General features: G+C 42.6%; 1 protein-coding gene across 2 annotated transcripts in view; it reads right to left on the bottom strand.

Annotated features, from left to right (window-relative positions):
• CDH13 (cadherin 13) overlaps positions 1-20,560 on the bottom strand; it is a 1,030,265-nt gene continuing 1,009,705 nt past the window's right edge. Inside the window, exons 12-14 of one of the 2 annotated variants that reach the window (XM_032613948.1) lie at positions 12,380-12,613; positions 8,343-8,561; positions 1-1,515 (exon numbers count right to left, since the gene is read on the bottom strand). In XM_032613948.1, coding sequence (XP_032469839.1) covers positions 1,508-1,515; positions 8,343-8,561; positions 12,380-12,613 — 461 coding nt within the window. In that variant the 3' untranslated portion in view covers positions 1-1,507. Of the gene's footprint in view, positions 1,516-4,174; positions 8,562-12,379; positions 12,614-20,560 lie in introns of those variants that run through there. The other variant, XM_032613947.1, reaches the window with a different exon arrangement.

The following is a 20,560-nucleotide window of genomic DNA, read 5'->3' as shown; positions in this document are numbered from 1 at the left end:
AGCAGTTTTAACCACCAACACCCATTTATTTTGATGAAAAAAAGTCTCTGCATTCTATATGCTCCAAAAAGATTTACTATCAAAACAAATACAATATATGGAACTCTATCTGCATAATTTCACTACAATAAAGACAACATATGACTTCTAGTTCCTACGGAAGGTGAGCTGAAAAGCACAAGTGCAAACAGAGATTGCATAAGAAAGCGTGTGCGCGAGTGTGGTTAAAACCTTTAGTAAGCAACTGTATTAAAATATGCTAAGACACTTACCTGACCCTAGGTCGCGGCGAGCTCTAAGAAAAAGCCACAGGCTGTCACTAGTTTTATCTGCTAGAAAAATTTGGTGTGAGCTTTGATGGTTCAGTTACAGTTTTATCGACAAGAAGATAATCTCAGTACAAGCACTAATCTCCTTCTTACTTTTACATGCTCACAGAATAAAAACCAATTACTTTTCATACATAATGAACATCTTTTATTTTCAGGTTTGCAAATGACGGTCGTCGATTCACACAAAAGGGTACTTTTAAAACTACCTGTATTTACTCTATTTTATGCATGTATATATGAAATGAATGGTGTGCATAAATGTATGTCTGTACATGTAGGCAGATATATGTATACACATGGTACCTGATGACCTCTTCGGATGCATGTATGACCTCCACGATGACATTGGCTGTTGTACATATGCCGGGGAGGGTGAGATTCTGTCATGATCCGGGCCCCCAGAAAACCCAATGGGAATGTGCATTCTGGACAGCTGCAAACGCAGGTGGATAGATGCCCATGCATTTGATGGTAAAACGCCCAGCTCTGCTCCTCACCTCTCTCGCTCGGGATCATCATCACACAGGATGGCAGTGAGAGCTGCTCGTTGCCCTCATTCTAAAGAGAAAGGGCTCTGTCTCTGCTCTCCCCCTCTGCGGACCTGCCTGGCTGCTGGGCTGGTGGAGAAGCGTCAGCTCTGTGGTCTGCCCCAGTGCTGAACTGGATGCTGAGGCCCTGGTGGGGTCAGCTGCTATAGCTTCTACCCCTTCTTTGCTTAGCCTCTCAAGGAAGGGTGACATACCAAAACCAAGCTTCTCCTGTAGAGTCTGTCTCTATAAATACTGGGTATATACACATATAGATACACATACATATACAAATACTAACCCACAGACCAAACTGGATGTGTGGAGTGCTGACTAGCAACATGGCAACACATCAGGAAGAGTAGTCATTGTTCCTCCTCCCAGAAGGTCAAGTTCTATGCCACGATCTTTAAACACTCAGGGAAAATTCAGAGGATTCCATTAATTAAAGGAGAAAGGGAGATGCTGTCAAAATGGTGAAGTACAGACTAAGTGAAAATTGCAAAGAAAACAAAAATCTGGAACAATTGAGGCCTAGTTGTGAAGTTTGAGAGCTGTAAACTGCAATCTTCAGATCTGGATTTTTTTTTGTCTTTTTTTCCTGTTGCTATGGAAACTTGGTAGTCAAGCTTCAGATGTCAGGAGTTCTCACAGACCTGAATGGAAAAGATTCAGAGTCAAGTCAAGAAATATAACAACTCAATTCAAAACATTTTAGCTAAATACTAGACACATGACTGACAAGCTATAATAAACGCATTTATAAATATTGCACTACCTTGGGGAAGTTTTTTTTTTTTCCCCCTAAGCATAACATTTGAAGAGAGAATGAATTGTTCCGCTGGTTTATGTCTTAAAAAGCTGGACTCCTCTGAAAACGCGAACGCCAGACACCTCATCTCAGACCAGCGACAGCCACTACTGCTGCTTCACTGAGCCCTATCTTCTGCAGTCAGCCCAGAGCTTGGCTATTTTATAGACAAGCCTACTTGGTAGCTTAGAAACTGACGATCATCCCAGACATATTTTTTTTTTGGTCACACAGAAGAGCAAGATAGTTAGTGGTGGTTCTCCAGAGATGGTGTATGAGTTTCTGATGCTTGCTGTAACAAATGACCACAAACTCAGTGGCTTAAAACCACACAAATTTATTCTCTTACACTCTGGAGGTCAGAATTCTTATGGGGCTAAAGTCAAGGTGTTGGTAGAGCCGCGTTCCTTTTGGAGGATCTGAGAGGGTAGCTACCCCTTCCCTTTCCAGCTTCCAGAGGCCACCTGGGTTTGGTTGTGGCCCCTTCCTGCATCTTTGTGGCCTGCATCAAAGTTTACTGAGGTCACCAGACTGTGCTTATTCTCTAGGTTTTACACCAGCTGAGGGACTTCTACTCTGCCTGATGATAGTATGAATGGAAATAGCTCGGTTCTCTGCCATTTTTGCTTAATTATTATTATATCTTGGAAATGTACAGGGAAATGGTACCACTGAAAACTCGTGTTACAAAGAAAGAAAAATGTATAAAAGGTCAACCCACAATGCAAGTATAGTTTATTCTGGAATGAACTGAATGCTGGAATATAATGGGTTATTCTGTAAAGCTTAGGGGTTTTCATTCTAAATCTGTTAAGGCAGCGGTCCCCAGCCTTTTTGGCACCAGGGACCGGTTTCGTGGAAGACCATTCTTCCACGGACTGGGGGCCGGGGCCGGGGCCGGGGGCGATGGTTCAGGTGGTAACACGGGCGATGGGGAGCCGCAGATGAAGCTTCGCCCGCCCGCCCGCCCGCCGCTCACCTCCTGCCGTGCGGCCCGGTTCCTAACAGGCCGCAGCCCGGTACCGGTCCGGTCCGCAGCCCGGAGGTTGGGGAGCCGTGTGTTAAGGGGTGGCTCATTATGAACCTATTCTGCACGCCACTGATTTTAGAGTTTAAAGCAGTCATGTATCTGTTTGGAAAATTTAGAGCTGCTGCTCTAAATTTTAGATTAAAAGTGTTTGTAATATGACTCGAGTCTAAAAAAGACGATATTGAGAAAGTTAAGGGTGAAAGCTGTTTTAACAGAAAGGGCCATGGAAATGAACATGCTAATTGAGATGCAAGTTTTCATTATTTTCTACACCTAGGGATCTTTATATTGCTTGACAAATGAATTCCTTTGGGGTTAGGAGTCGTCTGAACTCATTTAACTTCCTTCTTTTCAGTTGAATTTTTCATTGCCCTTGCTACCATCGCCATAAACTCTTTGGTTACCTGGGCTGCAGTAAACTATATCCTTCAGATTCACCTATTTGAAGAAAGACTGGAAAAGAACATATTAAATGGCATCACTAATTTCATTTAAAAATATTTTCCTGTGTGAGATCAATAACTCAAAATAATCATTTTGGTCACTGAGAAAAATAGGAAAAAAATTTTGGCTGAATAAGATCTACTACATTTGAAACTGTCCAATCCCTGTTTGTCAACTTAGACTATAACCTATCTCCTGTGACAGGTGAGTTGATTACATGAAGTAGTCCATGATTATGTAATGTTTTCAGTGGTACATGTGCGAGGTCGGAGGTCGACTGTCATTGTCCATGAACTTGTACTACTTGGAGGGATCGGCTCTGTCTGCAGGCAGAGCACAGCCTGCTCTACTTGGGCTTGGTGCGTCCAGGCCCTGCCTCTGCCCATAACATATTTCACAACGAAAAGGAACAAAATATTGACACACTCAACGATATGGACTGTATAATTTCATTTGTAGAAAATTCTAGAAAAGGCAAGAAACTAGTAAGAGAAGGCAGATCACTGAGAGTCTGGATTGGGGGGAGGGGATCAACAGCAAAGGGATACAAGGAAACTGCATCTTGATTGTGGAGTGGCTACACTTTACCAAAATTCATCAAACTGTACCCTTAAAATAGGTGAATTTTATGGAATGCAAATAATACCTCAATAAAAAGCATTAGAATGAAAAGTATTTCCAGTGGCTGTTTTTGCTCTTCTTGGTCACCTCTTTAAACTTCTTCCTTGTGATCAAGATTACGATTCAATGCCCTCTCCTTTCCAAACACAGAGACATTTAATTTTGGTACTTGTTCAAATGGTTCACCTCATTTGTCCTTTTATATTCTTGCTCTCGCTGATTAATTAGGCCTAAAACAATGTTCAGGAAGGTTTCAGCACAGTATTCTTCCTTGAACTTGCCTTGTCACACCACACAGAGCCCTACAAAAAACCCTAATGGAGATGCCAGCTTGCTTCCTTGGGAGGGTCTTGGGGGAGAATTACGCTTCCCCTCAATGTCATCAACACATAATTTTTTTTTTTTTTTTGCGGTACGCGGGCCTCTCACTGTTGTGGCCTCTCCGGTTGCAGAGCACAGGCTCCGGACGCGCAGGCTCAGCGGCCATGGCTCACGGGCCCAGCCGCTCCGCGGCATGTGGGATCTTCCCGGACTGGGGCACGAACCCGTGTCCCCTGCATCGGCAGGCGGATTCTCAACCACTGCGCCACCAGGGAAGCCCCATCAACACATAATTTAAACAACGAAATTGGCAGTGAAAATAATTTCATTTACAATTTCTATTACTTTCAATGTCAGTAGTTTTATTTCCTTTACTTTTAGATGTCAAAGAAGGAAGTGTGTATCTCTCAGTTCAACTCTCAGATGCAATAAAGCCACCTACGGTATTGTAATAAACTGAAATGTTATTATCTTTTTCCACAAGGGAGGCAGTCTAATGATGAACACCGGCCTCCATGGGACCTTTCTGAGCATCAGTGTCTCATCTACAGAGTGGGATAAAACCATCACGGCAATGACGGAAATAAAGAGAAAAGCCACAGAACACGGGGTGTTTCGTTAATGCTAGTCTACTTGGATCAGAATATTATTTGAGAGGAGGAGGAAAACCCATTTTCTCTTCCCATGTTGGATGATGTGACCCCTGCAGTTTTATGAACAAGGCCTTAAAGAAGGCATTGACACACTTTTTCTGCCAAGAGTCAGATAGTAAAAATGTTTTCGGCTTTTCGGGCCAAAGGGTCTCGGGGCAACCACTCAACTCTTTCTGCGGTGGTAGCAGAAAGCAGACACAGACAGTGTATAAATGGACCTGCTGTGTTCTAATCAAACCTTTAAAGCAGGAAGTGGCTTTATTTGGCCCTCGGGCTGTAGTTTGACAACCACTGCTTTAAAGAAACATCAAACAGATTCTAGATGGGGATTGACATATATACACTAATATGTATAAAATGGATAACTAACAAGAACCTGCTGTATAAAAACATAAATAAAATAAAATTCAAAAAAACCAAAACCAAAAACCAGATTCTACCACATCCCTAAATCCATTCAAGGACAATGGCTGGGTGGGGACGTCACCTTGCTCTTCCGCCTTACGACCTAACTTCAGTGCTCTTCGGGCTCACGCCCCACACCTTGCTTAATGTTTTAGGCCCATTTCTGTGTGCCCTCTTGCCACTGTCACGTTAACAGCTGCACAGGTGGGTCAGCCACTTTGACCTTGCTCTGAGGAGAGAGTCTGAGCCACAGGACACCCATGGTTCCTTATTCCTCACATGCCTACATTATTAGTTTCATTCTTTTCCTGTTAGGAAGAACGACTTGGACTAGGTCTATAATAAAACAAGAATCGTTATATTTAGCAGGCATCTCTAATGTTCAAATGAACATTATTAAATAATCTTATACCTTTGATATAAGGCCAGACTGCGGTTCGTTTTGAAGCCAGACAGATGGGTGATGACACCCGTTCTTAACTATTTTGGGGGCTGCAACTACATGTCTTGTGGTGCAAAACATGGAAGGGTCAACTGAGTACCTTTCCAGCTGTGTAGGGAGATTCAGGGCTCCTTTCTGAGGATGATTTTGGCCTGATCTCAGGTGCCCTTACCTGCAGTGGGATAACCAGGTGGATCTCCATGCAGGTGAGAAAAGAAAGCACATCTGATATCTCAAACACAGAATGCATGCATCTGTCTTCTCTCAGTGATACTATTTTGAGTATAAAATGAACATGAGTTCTTGAGGTGTTATCAGGATTAACTGTGATCCAAGAGCTCAGCTGGGAGAGATGAGAAGTGAGCCGTCCTTGGGAACCTGCTCATTACTGATGCCTGTACGTCAGGGGCCCCCAAAGTAGGGCGAACAAGAAAACCCCTTGTTGGGAGGAAGCAAATACTGCCAAACAGACAGATTACATCTAACTAATGTTTAATACATGGATTTGGAGTAGCAGGCATGTGTATTATCATAAAATATATTGTGTGCAAATATACAAACACTCGGTGTGTGTGCTGGAGGCCACTGTCTCTTGGGATGTTGGTTCCATGGGTTGGATGGGCCTGGGAATCCGTATTTCCACAATCAGCAGTGGGAAGTCTCCATTTAAAAACCTCCCTGGCCATCTAGAGGTGCTGCTAAATGCGCAGGGTCCTGCAGAGCCTCGGTTCATCAAGAGTCAGGCTTTGATGTTGTGTAATTGTATTTACAGAGGGTGACGTGTGAGTGGCTACTCAGCTATCTTCTCCATCTGTGTACACACACACACACACACGTGCACAAATACAGCATTCTTATTTCTGTACAATCAGCCTGGAAGTACTGCCCTCTAGTTTACCCAGACTCTGCTATATGTGAATTCCAGCGGGTCTCAGAACCCAGACCCAGTGCTGGGCTCGCTGTCTGTCTAGTGCTCACTTGAGAAGCTCGTGGAAAACATTCCAGAGGCTTACTGCAGTAGAGTTAGCTGGTCAGAGTAGGACACTAAATAATCCACATGCGTCTGTTGACAGGGGAATACGCTGTGCCTAGTTCCGATGATGGGACGGGATGGGATGCTCTTGAGCAGTTAAAGTGAATGAACCAGAGCAGGGGTACCTGGCTGGTGCACCATAGTGCGTTTATATGGCTCTCGAATTAAGAAGAGTTTCACACTTTTAAAGGTACTAAGACACAGATGACAGAATCAAAAAAGCCATAAAAAAGAATATGTGACAGAGCCCTGATGTGGCCCACAGAGCCCCAAATATTTGCCACCTGACCCTTGATGAAGAAAGTTTGCCGACCCCTGAACCAGAGCAACATAGATGGAGCTTGGAAATGTAATGTGGAGAGGAAGAAAAGCGAGTTGCAGAACATCAGGCTCAATATAATATGGATTAGATCAAGTCTGACAAACTGCACGAAGTAGAACTATATTTGGGGTGTGTGTGTGTGTGTGTGTGTGTGTGTGTGTGTGTGTGTGTGTGTGTGTGTAGTAACAGTATAAAACAATGTCCACACGCACTCCAGCTCATGATAGCTATTGTCTCTGGGGAGAGAGAACAGGAAATGAAACTAGGGAGAGGAACACAGGGGATTTCAGCTTCATCTATAATATTTTATATCTTGAAGAAAAAGGAAGAAGAAAGGAAGGAAGGAAGGAAGGAAGGAGAAAGAAAGAAAGAAAGAGAGAAAAGGAAAAAGAGAATATAAGAATGAGAGAGAGAGAGGAATATATATTTCTTCCCTCCCTCCCTCTCTCCCTTCCTTTCTACCCCCCTCCCTTCTCCATCCACCCATCCACCCATCCACCCATCCATCCAACGAGACACTCCTCACTGTAAGGTCTCCTCTTTAGTTCTACGCCCAGGGCTCTGGCTCAGCACAGCTATAAGTGTCTGACGTTGGAATGTGTGATTTCCTGTTGACGCCACTCACCACTGTCACCAGGATACAATAACTTTTATTCTTTATTTTCTAATCATCAATTTCTCAACCTCCTAATTCACAACAACACAAATAACCTTCTCAAAATGTAAATACTGAGGCCCCAAAGGCTTTTGAATGGCATTAGCTATATGTGAATAATTTCTAAGGTTGAAATTGGACTAGTATGCCATAAATAGGAAATATCTGACACACGTATCTATTCATTTCATGCTCACATCTATATTACTCTGAATAATAATTCATCTGTTTAAAATAATGCTTCATTATGTCATAGTCATGACTGACTACCGGTCAGTAAAAAAAAATGTGTGAGTTATGCATTTATCTCTTTTCCTATGGCGTCAACCTCTCTCCATGCATTCTCATGACTCTTCTTAAAAAGGTATGGAATCTCCTTTAACCTCACTAAAGATAATTCCACACAATGCAGAGGGAAACAGGGCCCTAGTAGACCAGTTAAGCAATCTGGGCACATTTGTATGAGCTCCAGTTCAGGGGCATCTGCAGGAAGTTTCTTACCACCTGCTCTGTAGGACAGCCTTGGGTGCCTTGGCACCGTTCCTCACATTACCGGGCAGGGGGATGTGAAGGTGCCTTTCACCATTAGTCAGAGCACTTTTACAGGTACACTCTGTTACGCCGACATAAACTAAACATGAATGTTTCCTCTGGGATAAATTTTTTGGGAAGGATATATGGAAACCAATAGCTTTGGTGAAGTTATGTTTTTGTACTGTGCATGCACTGGAGTTTGGTCAACTTACGAGCTAAGCTGAAGAAAGACAGGAGCAGGACTGCGGTTGTGCTGAAGTGCGGGGCGCCTGCCGTGTTGCAGTCCACTTTGGAATTCTTGCAGGAACACACTTGTACCCTGAGGTCTGTGATGTTCGTCATGGGTGGTTTCCCTGAATCTGTCACCATGATGGGCAGGTGGTAATTTGCTTTGTTCAGATTTTGAAGAAGGCTTACCAGGGCGTGCGTATCTATGAAGACAAAGGGAGGCCTTCATGAGAGAGGGCTGGACGTTTCCAAATCAAAGAGTGGAGTTTCGGCCACTAAACCCACACAAAACAGGCAGTTTATTCATTTAACTGGAAGAGTGCTTAAATATAAATCCATTAACATCAAATAAAAATAAAGACTCACTTCTTCAGCTGCATCTCAAGTTTCTGGCAACCACACATGGCTGGTGGCCACCATACCAGGAAGTGCCAGATAAAACACTCCCAGCATCGAGGAGTTCTATGGTTCAGGGCTATTGTAATCAATTTCAAGAGGACTCACTTTTGTGAAGATGACTGAGTACCAAGAACTCCTCCCTGAAAATTTATTATACTGATAAAGCCATCTTCACAAAGATCACATGCAACATTTAGAAGAAATAATGTAAAAACCCATGCTCGAATTGTCACATTGTACATCTTAAATATATACAATTTTTATTTGTCAATTAAAGGTCATTAAAGCTGGGAAAAAAAGAAAAAAAAAGAAATTGTCAGCTTAGAGCATTTTTACATAAGAATACAAATTCAAATAATCAAAATACATTTTTGGAACAACAATAACAAAAACCCACTCACTTTTTAAAAAAATTTAATTTATTTTTTATACAGCAGGTTCTTATTAGTTATCTATTTTATTCATATTAATGTATTTATGTCGATCCCAATCTCCCAATTCATCCCACCACCACCACCACCCCTGCCACTTTCCCTCGTTGGTGTCCATACGTTTGTTCTCTACATCTGTGTCTCTATTTCTGCCCTGCAAACCGGTTCATCTGTATCATTTTTCTAGGTTCCACATACATGCGTTAATATACGACATTTGTTTTTCTCTTTCTGACTTACTTCACTCTGTATGACAGTCTCTAGGTCCATCCATGTCTCTACAAATGACCCAATTTCGTTCCTTTTTATGGCTGAGTAATATTCCATTTTATATATGTATCACATCTTCTTTATCCATTCGTCTGTCGATGAGCATTTAGGTTGCTTCCATGTCCTGGCTATTGTAAATAGTGCTGCAATGAACATTGGGGTACATGTGTCTTTTTGAATTATGGTTTTCTCTGGGTATATGCCCAGTAGTGGGATTGCTAGATCATATGGTAGCTCTATTTTTAGTTTTTTAAGGAACCTCCATACTGTTCTCCATAGTGGCTGTATCAGTTTACATTCCCACCAACAGTGCAAGAGGGTTCCCTTTTCTCCACACCCTCTCCAGCATTTGTTGTTTGTAGATTTTCTGATGATGCCCATTCTAACCGGTGTGAGGTGATACCTCATTGTAGTTCTGAAAAATCCACTTACTCTTAAGGTGGGTAGGTCCCCATGTGTTGCTATGGGGATGGGTTCTATAGTCTAGTCTCTATCAGGCCTCAGCCTGCATCCCTAGGTTTGGGTGGGAATCCATAGCACAATGCACAACTTGGAGACTGGATCTTTAAGCCCACGTTTGGTGGGACTATCTGCAGTTACCCAGGCCACTGGGCAAGCACTCAAAAGTGGCCATCCCACCTGGCACTGTTTTTGGCCTCGGGTTATTTGCTTTTCAATCACTCAGATGACTACGGATTTTTAAAAAAAATAAATTTATTTATTTATTTATTTTTGGCTGCGTCAGGTCTTCATTGCTGCACATGGGCTTTCTCTAATTGTGTTGACTGGGGGCTACTCTTCGTTGTGGTGCGTGGGCTTCTCATTGTGGTGGCTTCTCTTGTTGCAGAGCATGGGCTCTAGGCACGCCGGCTTCAGTAGTTGTGGCACGCGGGCTCACTAGTTGTGGGTCGCGGGCTCTAGAGTGCAGGCTCAGTAGTTGTGGCACACAGGCTTAGTTGCTCCGTGGCATGTGGGATCTTCCTGGACCAGGGCTCGAACTTGTGTTCCCTGCATTGGCAGGCAGATTCTTTTTTTTTTTTTTTAATTTATTTACTTTATTCATTTATTTTTGGCTGTGTTGGGGTCTTTGTTGTTGCACGTGGGCTTAGTTGTGTCGAGCGGGGTCTACTCTTCATTGTGGTGTGTGGGCTTCTCATTGCAGTGGTTTCTCTTGTTGCAGAGCACGGGCTCTAGGCACACAGGCTTCAGTAGTTGTGGCACGTGGGCTCAGTAGTTGCGGCACATGGGCTCAGTAGTTGTGGCTTGCGGGATCTAGAGCGCAGACTCAGTTGTTGTGGCCATGGGCTTAGCTGCTCTGTGGCATGCGGGATCTTCCCAAACCAGGGCTTGAACCCGTGTCCCCTGCACTGGCAGGCGAATTCTTAACCACTGCACCACCAGGGAAGTCCCTTTTTTTTTTTCAACTCTTCCTTTCTGGGCATAAACAACGCTAAGTACTCAGAAAAAAATTCTGGGACAAGAAAAAGAATTGAGAAGGCATTTTAACTATTAAATAAAACCAGGAGGGAAAAGAGAGTGTGATGACCTGAAAACAAAAAGAGCTGAAGTATTATCCTATCCAGACGGCTAGAGCAGCAGAAACAACCAATGTGGATGATGACCCCAGTGGAACGGCAGGTTAACACGAGGAACATTCTCTGATCTCCTGCAAGGAGCGGAGAAACGCTTAAATGAGAAAGTTCCAGCTGGAAAGAACTGGGGATGATTATTCAAATGAGCTACAGTCACAAAAACCAGCAAATAAAACACTAACCCCTCAAACAAGAGAAGGGCTGTTTTAATTAAAAATAATCAGTGTAACAAAATTTATTCTTTAAACAGCAATAAAATAGACAAACAGGCAAAGAGAATCAATGACAAGAGAAAGACACCAATAAAATGAGATATGAGATAAGGCCATAACAATACATGTGACATTTTTTAATAGAAAATTTTATGTACGACTGTACAATACATTTTGAAAACTTCATGAAATGGGTAATTCCCCATCCCTCTCAAAAACTGTACTGCTGAAGTAAGAACAGGGAGCCCAGCCCTGACTGGGTCAATTGCAGGATAAATTCGCTATTGATGGCAAAGTGTACATAATGTGTGAGTTCCGGTTTGGGGCTTTATTGTGAGGCAAGGTGATCTTAGTAGCGAGTTCACATTTGCCATGGGGAGGGAGGTGGAGGGGGTGTTGTGATACAGGGATACTTGTTAATTCAGTACATTGATATTTCAGTCTTAATAAGGCAGATGATAAAGTTTTAAATTTAAATTTTTAAATTCCACCTGTCCATGTGCAGGGACTGGTAGAAAGGGACACTGTTTGCAAGTTTCATAAATGAGGGACAGGACAGATGGGAGAAGATATCAAAGTCGAAAGTCAAAGTCAAGGTCATTTTACAAAGTCAATTCTGAGATCTGCAGCATAAAATGGAAGTTGGAGGATTAGAGGTTAAGACTTTCTGAAGATTCTCATATTGGTGCTTCTTAGGAAAGCAAGCATAGCATGGAAAATCTCTGCAAAGTGCTGGTGAAAATTAAGGTAGTTAAGGTAAACACAGAGGAGAGGCAGCTGAGCCAAGACCCCTGGCTTTTGAAGGCTGAAGACTGGGTGGGTGTGGAGTGTAAAGTACGGGCTCTGTAGTATACAGGGTACAGCACAGAAAAGAGAGGAAGCGAAAGAGAAAACTTTCATGTTTGCATTTCTAAGGAACAGATATTCAATATTTTTACAAATCGTATACAGGTGCTGGTAGGAACATTGTCAGTATTTGTAATGTGTGAATAGCTTGAAACAAACCATGTGAGGAAACCCGAGAGCACAGAGGAGGCACAGGCTGGGAACAGAAACCACGCCAGGGAAACTAGGCTTCAAAGCTGAAGGGTAACTACAGAATGTTAGGTGGACTTACTGTTGATCTTGGAGATCTTCCAGACTTTATCAGGAACAGTTGGTTTATGGATTTCAAATTTGAAAGGATCTGTATTTGGGTGGAGATCCTTATCTGAAGCTCCCAAAATGACTACGCTGAGGTTTTTGGCGTCATCACAGACCTCCGCTACCGTGGGGTAAATGAAGGGCGCGTTGTCATTCACGTCTTCCAGAGTTATCAGCAAAGTCCCAGTGCCAGTAGCGGGAGGGTTGCCTACAGAGAAAGGGGGGAGATGTTAGCACACAACCGGTACAATGCAGGAGTCGCTGTCCACAGTACCTTTTCCCAACGTGCCAGATGCCTTTACTGTTGTCACCAGGTTTCAAACAGGACGAACAGGGATAGCTTCCATCTTTGTATAAAGTTCAGTGGTTTAAAAAGCTTTTTCGTATGATCTCCAGGTCCATCCACGTTGCTGCGAATGGCATTATTTCACTCTTTTTTTATGGCTGAATAATAGTCCATTGCATCTATATACCACATCTTCTTTATCCATTCATTTTTTTTTTTTAATTTAAAATTCTGACTCTAAGCCTATTGAGTAAAAACAATTGAGTGGCGTGGATTTCTCTTTCTAACAGGAGGATGCACTGATGCATGCAGCACAGAAGAGCAAGACTTAAATGTTCAAGATCAAATGGTTTTGGTGGGGGGTGGGGGGTGGGCGGTAGGGGAGAGGGGCACAGATATGAAGAAACCTGTTTGAGACATATGCCCTTAGCGAGAGAGAAAAGAGATTTGATCTTTTTTTTTGTTGAATGCCTATATGTGATTTCATGACCGTTTTTTCCCCAGTTATTAATTTCTAGAGGCCTATACCCATAGCGGGAGACAGTACTTTCCTACATTGTCATATTAACTGGAGTCTGACATCAATTCATTAGGTTTTGAATAATCATGGGTTACTGAAGCAAAGTGGAAAGTATCCTGCATGCATATATTCACTTCTAAGTGAAACTTAATATTACTTGGATACAATATTAAAAAGTAAAAACTGATGTTTTCCCCCTGATATCCATTCATCTGTTGAGGGACACGTAGGTTGCTTCCATGTCTTGGCTATTGTAAATAGTGCTGCTATGAACATAGGGGTGCATGTATTTTTCTGAATTATAGTCTTCTCCAGATATATGCCCAGGAGTGGGATTGCACTTAGATTATCATACTAAGTCATCTATTTTACACTTGGTAGTGTATATATGTCCATGCCACTCTCTCACTTCATCCCAGCTTCCCTTTCCCACCCCACCATGTCCTGAAGTCCATTCTCTACATCTGCGTTTTTATTCCTGTCCAGCCCCTAGATTCATAAGAACCTTTTTTTTTTTTTTTTAGATGCCATATATATGTGTTAGCATACGGTATTTGTTTTTCTGTTTCTGACTTACTTCACTCTGTATGACAGACTCTAGGTCCATCCACCTCACTACAAATAACTCAATTTCGTTTCTTTTTATGGCTGAGTAATATCCCATTGTATATATGTGCCACATCGTCTTTATCCATTCATCTGTCGATGGACACTTAAGTTGCTTCCATGTCGTGGCTATTGTAAATAGTGCTGCAATAAACATTGGGGTGCATGTGACTTTTTGAATTATGGTTTTCTCAGGGTATACGCCCAGTAGTGGGATTGCTGGGTCATATGATAGTTCTATTTTTAGTTTTTTAAGGAACCTCCATGCTGTTCTCCATAGTGGCTGTATCAGTTTACATTCGCACCAGCAGTGCAAGAGGGTACCCTTTTCTCCACACCCTCTCCAGCATTTGTTGTTTGTAGATTTTTTGACGATGGTCATTTTGACTGGTGTGAGGTGATACCTCATTGTGCTTTTGATTTGCATTTCTCTAATGATTAGTGATGTTGAGCATCCTTTCATGCGTTTGTTGGCAACCTGTATGTCTTCTTTGGAGAAATGTCTATTTAGGTCCTCTGCCCATTTCTGGATTGGGTTGTTCATTTTTTTGATATTGACTGGTGACTTATTTGGGAGTGATTTCCATTAGTGGGGAAGAAACAAGCTTGAAGGAAGCTGATCAATGGTTCATGAAGCATGAGAACAGATACTCTTAAAATTTTTTTTTAAATTTTTAATTGAAGTATAGTTGATTTACAATGTTGTATTAATTTCTGCTGTACAGCAAAGTGATTCAGTTATACATATGTATACATTCTCTTTCACATTCTTTTCCATTGTGGTTTCTCACAGAATTTTGAATATGGTTCCCTGCGCGCTACAGTAGGACCTTGTTGTCTATCTATTCTGTATAGTTTGCATCTGCTCATCCCAAACTCCCACTCCTTCTGTTCCCCACCCCCCCCACCCCTGGCAACCACAAGCCTGTTCTCTATGTCTCTGCATCTGGGGAACAGATACTCTTTAGTGGGGCTGGTGGAAATTTAAATACATTAACACCCAAAGACAGTTCTAGAGTAAACATTCAAATAAGTATCTGCTAAAATAGGAACACAAATGTAATTAATCATCAGAAGGATGGCTACTTGTAATGGTGGCAGACCATCAACTTTTGTTAGCGCAAGAACTCAAAGGAAATGCGTAATTACTTTGAATTTGGTTTTTCACTGTCAGCTTTAGTAATTTGGTTGAATTTCTTTACTGAAAAAATATTTTTCTCTTTTTATGGAACTAATTGAATATCTCAGAGGAATCCATTATAATTTTTTCACTCTGAATATAATATGAAGTCATTTGGTACAATGGATGAGAAGGCATTATGAGTATTTGAAATATGGTCATAAGAACTGGCCTTTCGTGAACTTAATTATACTACTGTCTTCAGTTCCCCGTGTGTTATTCCCAGGCCAGGATGGTGATGCCTTTTTCTGAAGTCAAGTAAAATGAGCTTGTTTTTCTTTTGTTGAGAAGGTAAAGACTTGATTCTCAAAATCCTCAAGGAAAGCCTCTCCCAGTTTATATGCACAGGGTGGAAAAAAAATCACCATCCAAAATGAAATGTGATTCAATATGTAACGGTTCCTCACGAGCTCTTTGGCTCCAATAGTTCCGGAGGCCCAGGAAATACTGGAGCTTCTAGGTATTCCCTGGCACTCAGCAAAAGTCCCACGGCCCTCCTCTCCCCCTTTCCACCAGCAACCCCAAGCTCCCAAGGGCCCACTCCTAGCTCCAAAGGGATATGGAGCTAGACCTGCACTTGCTCCTCCGGGCAGCTCCTCAGAGGAACCCAGGGCCGCATTCCCGGAGGACACATTAAGGCTCAGAGAAAGTCCCACCTCGCAACCTGTGGAGGGATTGCTTGTCTCTGCAAGGGCTTCTGTCTTTAGAGTGTCAGGAGAGGGAAGGGTCCCGAGAGATGAACCACTCCTGTCAGTGGGTCTTAAATTGAACGGGAGGTGGGTTCCCCTTTGGGAATCTGATGAAGGTCATGCTCCTGCCTCCAGGGAAATGCACGTCCGTTCACACCGAGGGGTCCGCAGTCACTGGGAGTACTGGAAGTGCAGCCTGGGCTCTGAGCATGTTCAGAGCTGCTGATCTAAAACACCCTGGTTTTAGTTGTTGTGAGGCTGAGGTCAGAGAGTTTGAGGACGGGCTCAGATAAACTCCGTGAGTCTCAGGCCTCCTTCTCTAGAGCAAGGGTTAAACTTTGCTTTCTATGTCTGAACTTGCACTGTGTAGCTTGATTCTTACAGGCTCTCATTTCAACCATGAAAGCAAACTAAAATTCCTAAACCATGATTTGGGGTTATTATTTTTTGTATCTTTTTCTTATGAGCTACTTTTTATTGTGGTAACATATATATATAATATTTACCATATTAACCGTTTACAAAATTAATTAATTTATTTTTGGTTGCACTGGGTCTCCTCTAGTTGCAGCGAGCGGGGCTACTCTTCGTTGCGGTGCGTGGGCTTCTCATTGCGGTGGCTTCTCTTGTTGTGGAGCACGGGCTCTAGGTACGTGGGCTCAGCAGTTGTGGCTCACAGGCTCTAGAGCACAAGCTCAGTAGTTGTGGCGCACGGGCTTAGTTGCTCCGTGGCATGTGGGATCTTCCCACACCAGGGCTCGAACCCGTGTTCCCTGCACTGGCAGGCGGATTCTTAACCACTGTGCCACCAGGGAAGTCCCATTTTAACCATTTTTAAGTGTACAGTTCAATGGCATTGAGTACATCCCCACTGTGCAACCATCACCACTATCCATCTTGAGAACTTTTTCATCTTCCCCACCTGAAACTCTGCCCCCGTTAAATGACAACTCTCTCTTCCTCCCCACAGCCTTCAAATCTTGGTGGGTCATTCATTTTGTTTCAAGCTTTCATGCTGCCAAACAATGGCTTGACATGGGTGAAACGGTCACCATTTTCTTTCCTGGATCTGAATGAGTGAATCTGTTCCATCAAGGGGACTGCGCCTTGAAGACCACAGAGATGCTCTGACATCGTGACGTTGTGCTCTGGACCACTGCTTGCTCCCAGTTCTGGATTCGTCGTTCCCACTCGGCACTGACAGCTTGTAATACCTCACGCATTGATCAGGACAGGAACAAATTGATCCTGCCGCTTGATTTTGAACCAAGACAATTTAACTTGTACTTCTTCACTGTGGTGGTGGTAACTTCCTCATGAGACGGTCGAGTTGGTGTCCTGTGCTCAGTGCCAGCTGTCCCGGCCAAACCCTCAGTCTGGTTGGTTCAGCATTTGATGCTTGGACTTCTGCGTTCTAGGTTTATTTGGGGGCAGAGCTGTGCGTTTTCTAAGAGAAGGAGGATCATGTAACTAATGAAAGTGAGCATTTATGGAGAGAAGCTGAACCCCCGCTGTAAATCAGAGCAAGAAAAGTTCAAGCAAACCAGAGAGGTTGCTGTTTTGAGCCCGTGGGGTTCTACCTTCCAATTTTCCGTCATTTTTTCAGAAGAGGAAACTGGGGTTCAGAAAGATTAAGTAACTTGTCCAAGGCTCTGTAGCATTGGTGGTGTGTCACCTGTTTGAGGGCTGTGGCCTATAAGACACAGTGTTCCCATGCCATGCACACTTTGGGAGCTCTAGCAAGGGAGTGGAATGATTGGTGATTGTAGCACAACCCACCATCTGTGCCAGACTCATCCGTGGAGCTCAAAGTTTAGGTATTTTGCTGCTTGTGGTTGGCATCAAATCAAGTATTGGTAGAAAGGGTAAAAAACAATCTCTGTGCTTTCGTTACTTAAGTGACCAACAATACATTGCTTTTTGTGGAAGGTGGGCGGAGCTAAGGCCTGTACCCAAGGAAACATGTCACACGTGGGTCTCCTGGCACTGCTTTGATGCTGTGGGTGGATGTAATGAGAAGCAGGGCCAGGTTTTTTTTGTTTGTTTGTTTGCTTGTTTTTTTAATTATGGGAATGTTATTTTATTCAGAACCCTGACCAAACAGGATTTCCACTTAGCCAAAAAAACACTGAAATTTTCTGATATGTTCCATTATTCAGAAGATATATATTTACATGTATATATACACACACACACACATATATATGATGTGCATGATATAACAGACAAAAACAGTGTGATTCTAATTAAAAGATATCTATGATTAGGAAAAAGATTAGAAAGAAATATATCAAAGCCTAAATAATGATTCTCTCTCCAGGGAATTAACATTAAAATAATACTTTTCTCCTTTCAGTCACATTTAATAATAACCATGACTACCATAATAATCAGAAACAGAAATGTAAACTCAAAAGCTATACAGGGCTTAAAAATATTTTTTTCCAATTCCTCTTTCTTTCCTCTAATTGTTTTTACAATGAATTGATATTCAGTAAATTCACAGCGTTCTGCAACTACTACCACCATCTAATTTTAGAACATTTCCATCACCCCAAAAAGAAAGCTCGGGCCCATTTGTACTGACTCTTCATACCTACTTCCAGTACTAGACAACCACTAATCTACTTTCTTTTTCTATAGGTTTGTGTCTTCTGCACGTTTCTATAAATGGCATCATACAACGTAGCCTTTTGTGTCCGGCTTTGTTCACTCAGCGTGATGTTTTTGAGGTTCATCCATGTTACAGCAAGCATCAGTACTTCACTCCTTTTTATAGCTGGATCATATTCCATTCAGCTGATGGACCACATTTTGTTTATCCATTCACTAGCTAACGGACATTTGGGTCGTTTCTACTTTTTGTCTGTTACGAATAATGCTGCTGTGAACATGTGCATACAGGGACCAGATTTTCACATGCTACAATGTCCCTAGACTAGTAAGATAGGACCCCAGTGCATCTCCTCAAGAGAGTCCCCTTGGAAGAATAGGGTCCCTGGTCTTTCCACGTTTGGCTGGGCTGGCTTCATATGCAGAGAAGGTTGAATCTCAGCGAGAACTTTCAGAAGCTAGCTCTGAGGAGTAAAGGAAGGTAGTAAGTTTTTCTAGTCACTGGGCCTAGAGGCGTGTAGCATGTGTCTTACCTTGGGAATCGTGAATTTTGTATGGGGAATAGTGTGCACAGTGAGGCTGCCTGCTTGAAGAATAAAATGCAGGAAGAGAAAGTGAGAGGAGGGAAAGACGGGAAGCTCATTTCTGAGCTCCACGGGCTCTGAGCATCGGGACTGTTCTCCGGCATCATCCTATCATAATAGGTACCTGGTAGCTACCTACCTGGTAGGTGTTTGTGAGTGTGTGTGGTGAAGGAAAATGCAGTGTTTATCATAAGTTGCCACACAAGGAGAATGGGTGGCTCACGCTCAAAAAGCCTACACTCCCCTGGTTGAGTTTTGAATTAATTTAGGTTGATTTGAAAAAGCTAAGGATGTGTTGCTCTTTCCATGCATGTAATCATATGTGTTTGTATTTCCATACGTTTCCTTCTATTCTGAGAAAGTGTCCTCCTTTCCCCCACCTAGGGCAGAAACAAGGGTGTGTGTGGGATGGGGTCTGTGGAACTGGGGCTCAGAGTAGGGAGTCCACACCAGGAACAAGGAGGGAGACCTCAGCTGGGTGCCTTAGGAAAGCCTGAGGCCTAAACTCTGGGAGGGAAATCAGGAGGACGGGCCAATTCATGAGTAACCACAGTTCAGATGTGGCCCCTGACTGAAGGCTGGGCACCCCTGCTAGATTCTGAGGCTTGTCTGTCAGGGCAGAATGCTTGGGTGGGGCAAGCTACTCCTCACAAGTTCCTTCTGCAGTTCTGGGCATCTGTTGAACCTTAGCTAAGCAGCTGTGAGCAAATAAATGTCACACTTCTTATTTCATGTGAACAGGGCTCTAAGCTATCTTTACCTTTGCTCAGAAATGGGAGTGAACCAGGATTCTTCTCTGTATGGTCCCCCTTCGTATTGCTTAGTTCATCCCTGTGTTCTATTTACTATGGTTTGCAGGATCAGTATTTTACAGATTTTTAAATTTTTTTTTGGCATGTGCCCTGTAAGCCAAGAATCTCGTCGTATTTTAATTCATAAGCATTTTTTATTGCTTTGTTAATAGAGATCTTACCAATATCATTTTATATTTTGAAAACATTTAATAGTAAACCAACCAGAAACCTGGTAGAAAATAGATTTGCAAACTATGCCAGGTTTCCACGGGTGATACTCGATGTAGAGCTGAGGCAATTATTCACATAACTCAGACTCAAAAATTCTTCTGGAGGAGAAATAATCTGAAACCTGAACGGTTTTAAAAAAAAGTCCACCTTTTGGCTTTTTTTGTTTCCATTTTACGGACTTCAAAGAAAAGGCCAAAGTAGGGGAACAGTTGATTTGAAGGCCATGTTTAAACATGACAGTTTTATCTTATTCATTCAGCCAATAATTATTTATTGGGGCTCTGCCCTGTGTCTTACTGGATATGCACAAAAATCAACCACACAGGGTGCCTGTTCTTGAAATGTTAGCAGTGTGGCAGGAACAGATATGTAAACAGATGCAAGATAGCACTTTTTTTGGTTTTTTTTGAGGATAGCACTTTAAGTGCGGGAAGAGACGTGAGGATAAAATGTCACGGGAGCTTGCGACATGGAATAATTAACTGTCTGGGGACAGTTCCAAAGGCTCCATGAAGATGTGGCTTAGAAGCGAGAAAACTTTGTGTAGCTGGAGAAGGTTGTTCTAGACAGAGGGAATCGTGTGACTATTTTGTGGGAATAAGTTTTCGTAGACTTTTAAGCAGGATGCTGGCGTTGTTAAGAGCAGGGGATG

Source organism: Phocoena sinus, chromosome 19 (genome assembly GCF_008692025.1).
Source record: "Phocoena sinus isolate mPhoSin1 chromosome 19, mPhoSin1.pri, whole genome shotgun sequence".
Lineage (NCBI taxonomy): Eukaryota > Metazoa > Chordata > Mammalia > Artiodactyla > Phocoenidae > Phocoena > Phocoena sinus.
This window is presented reverse-complemented; position numbering and strand designations above follow the sequence as displayed.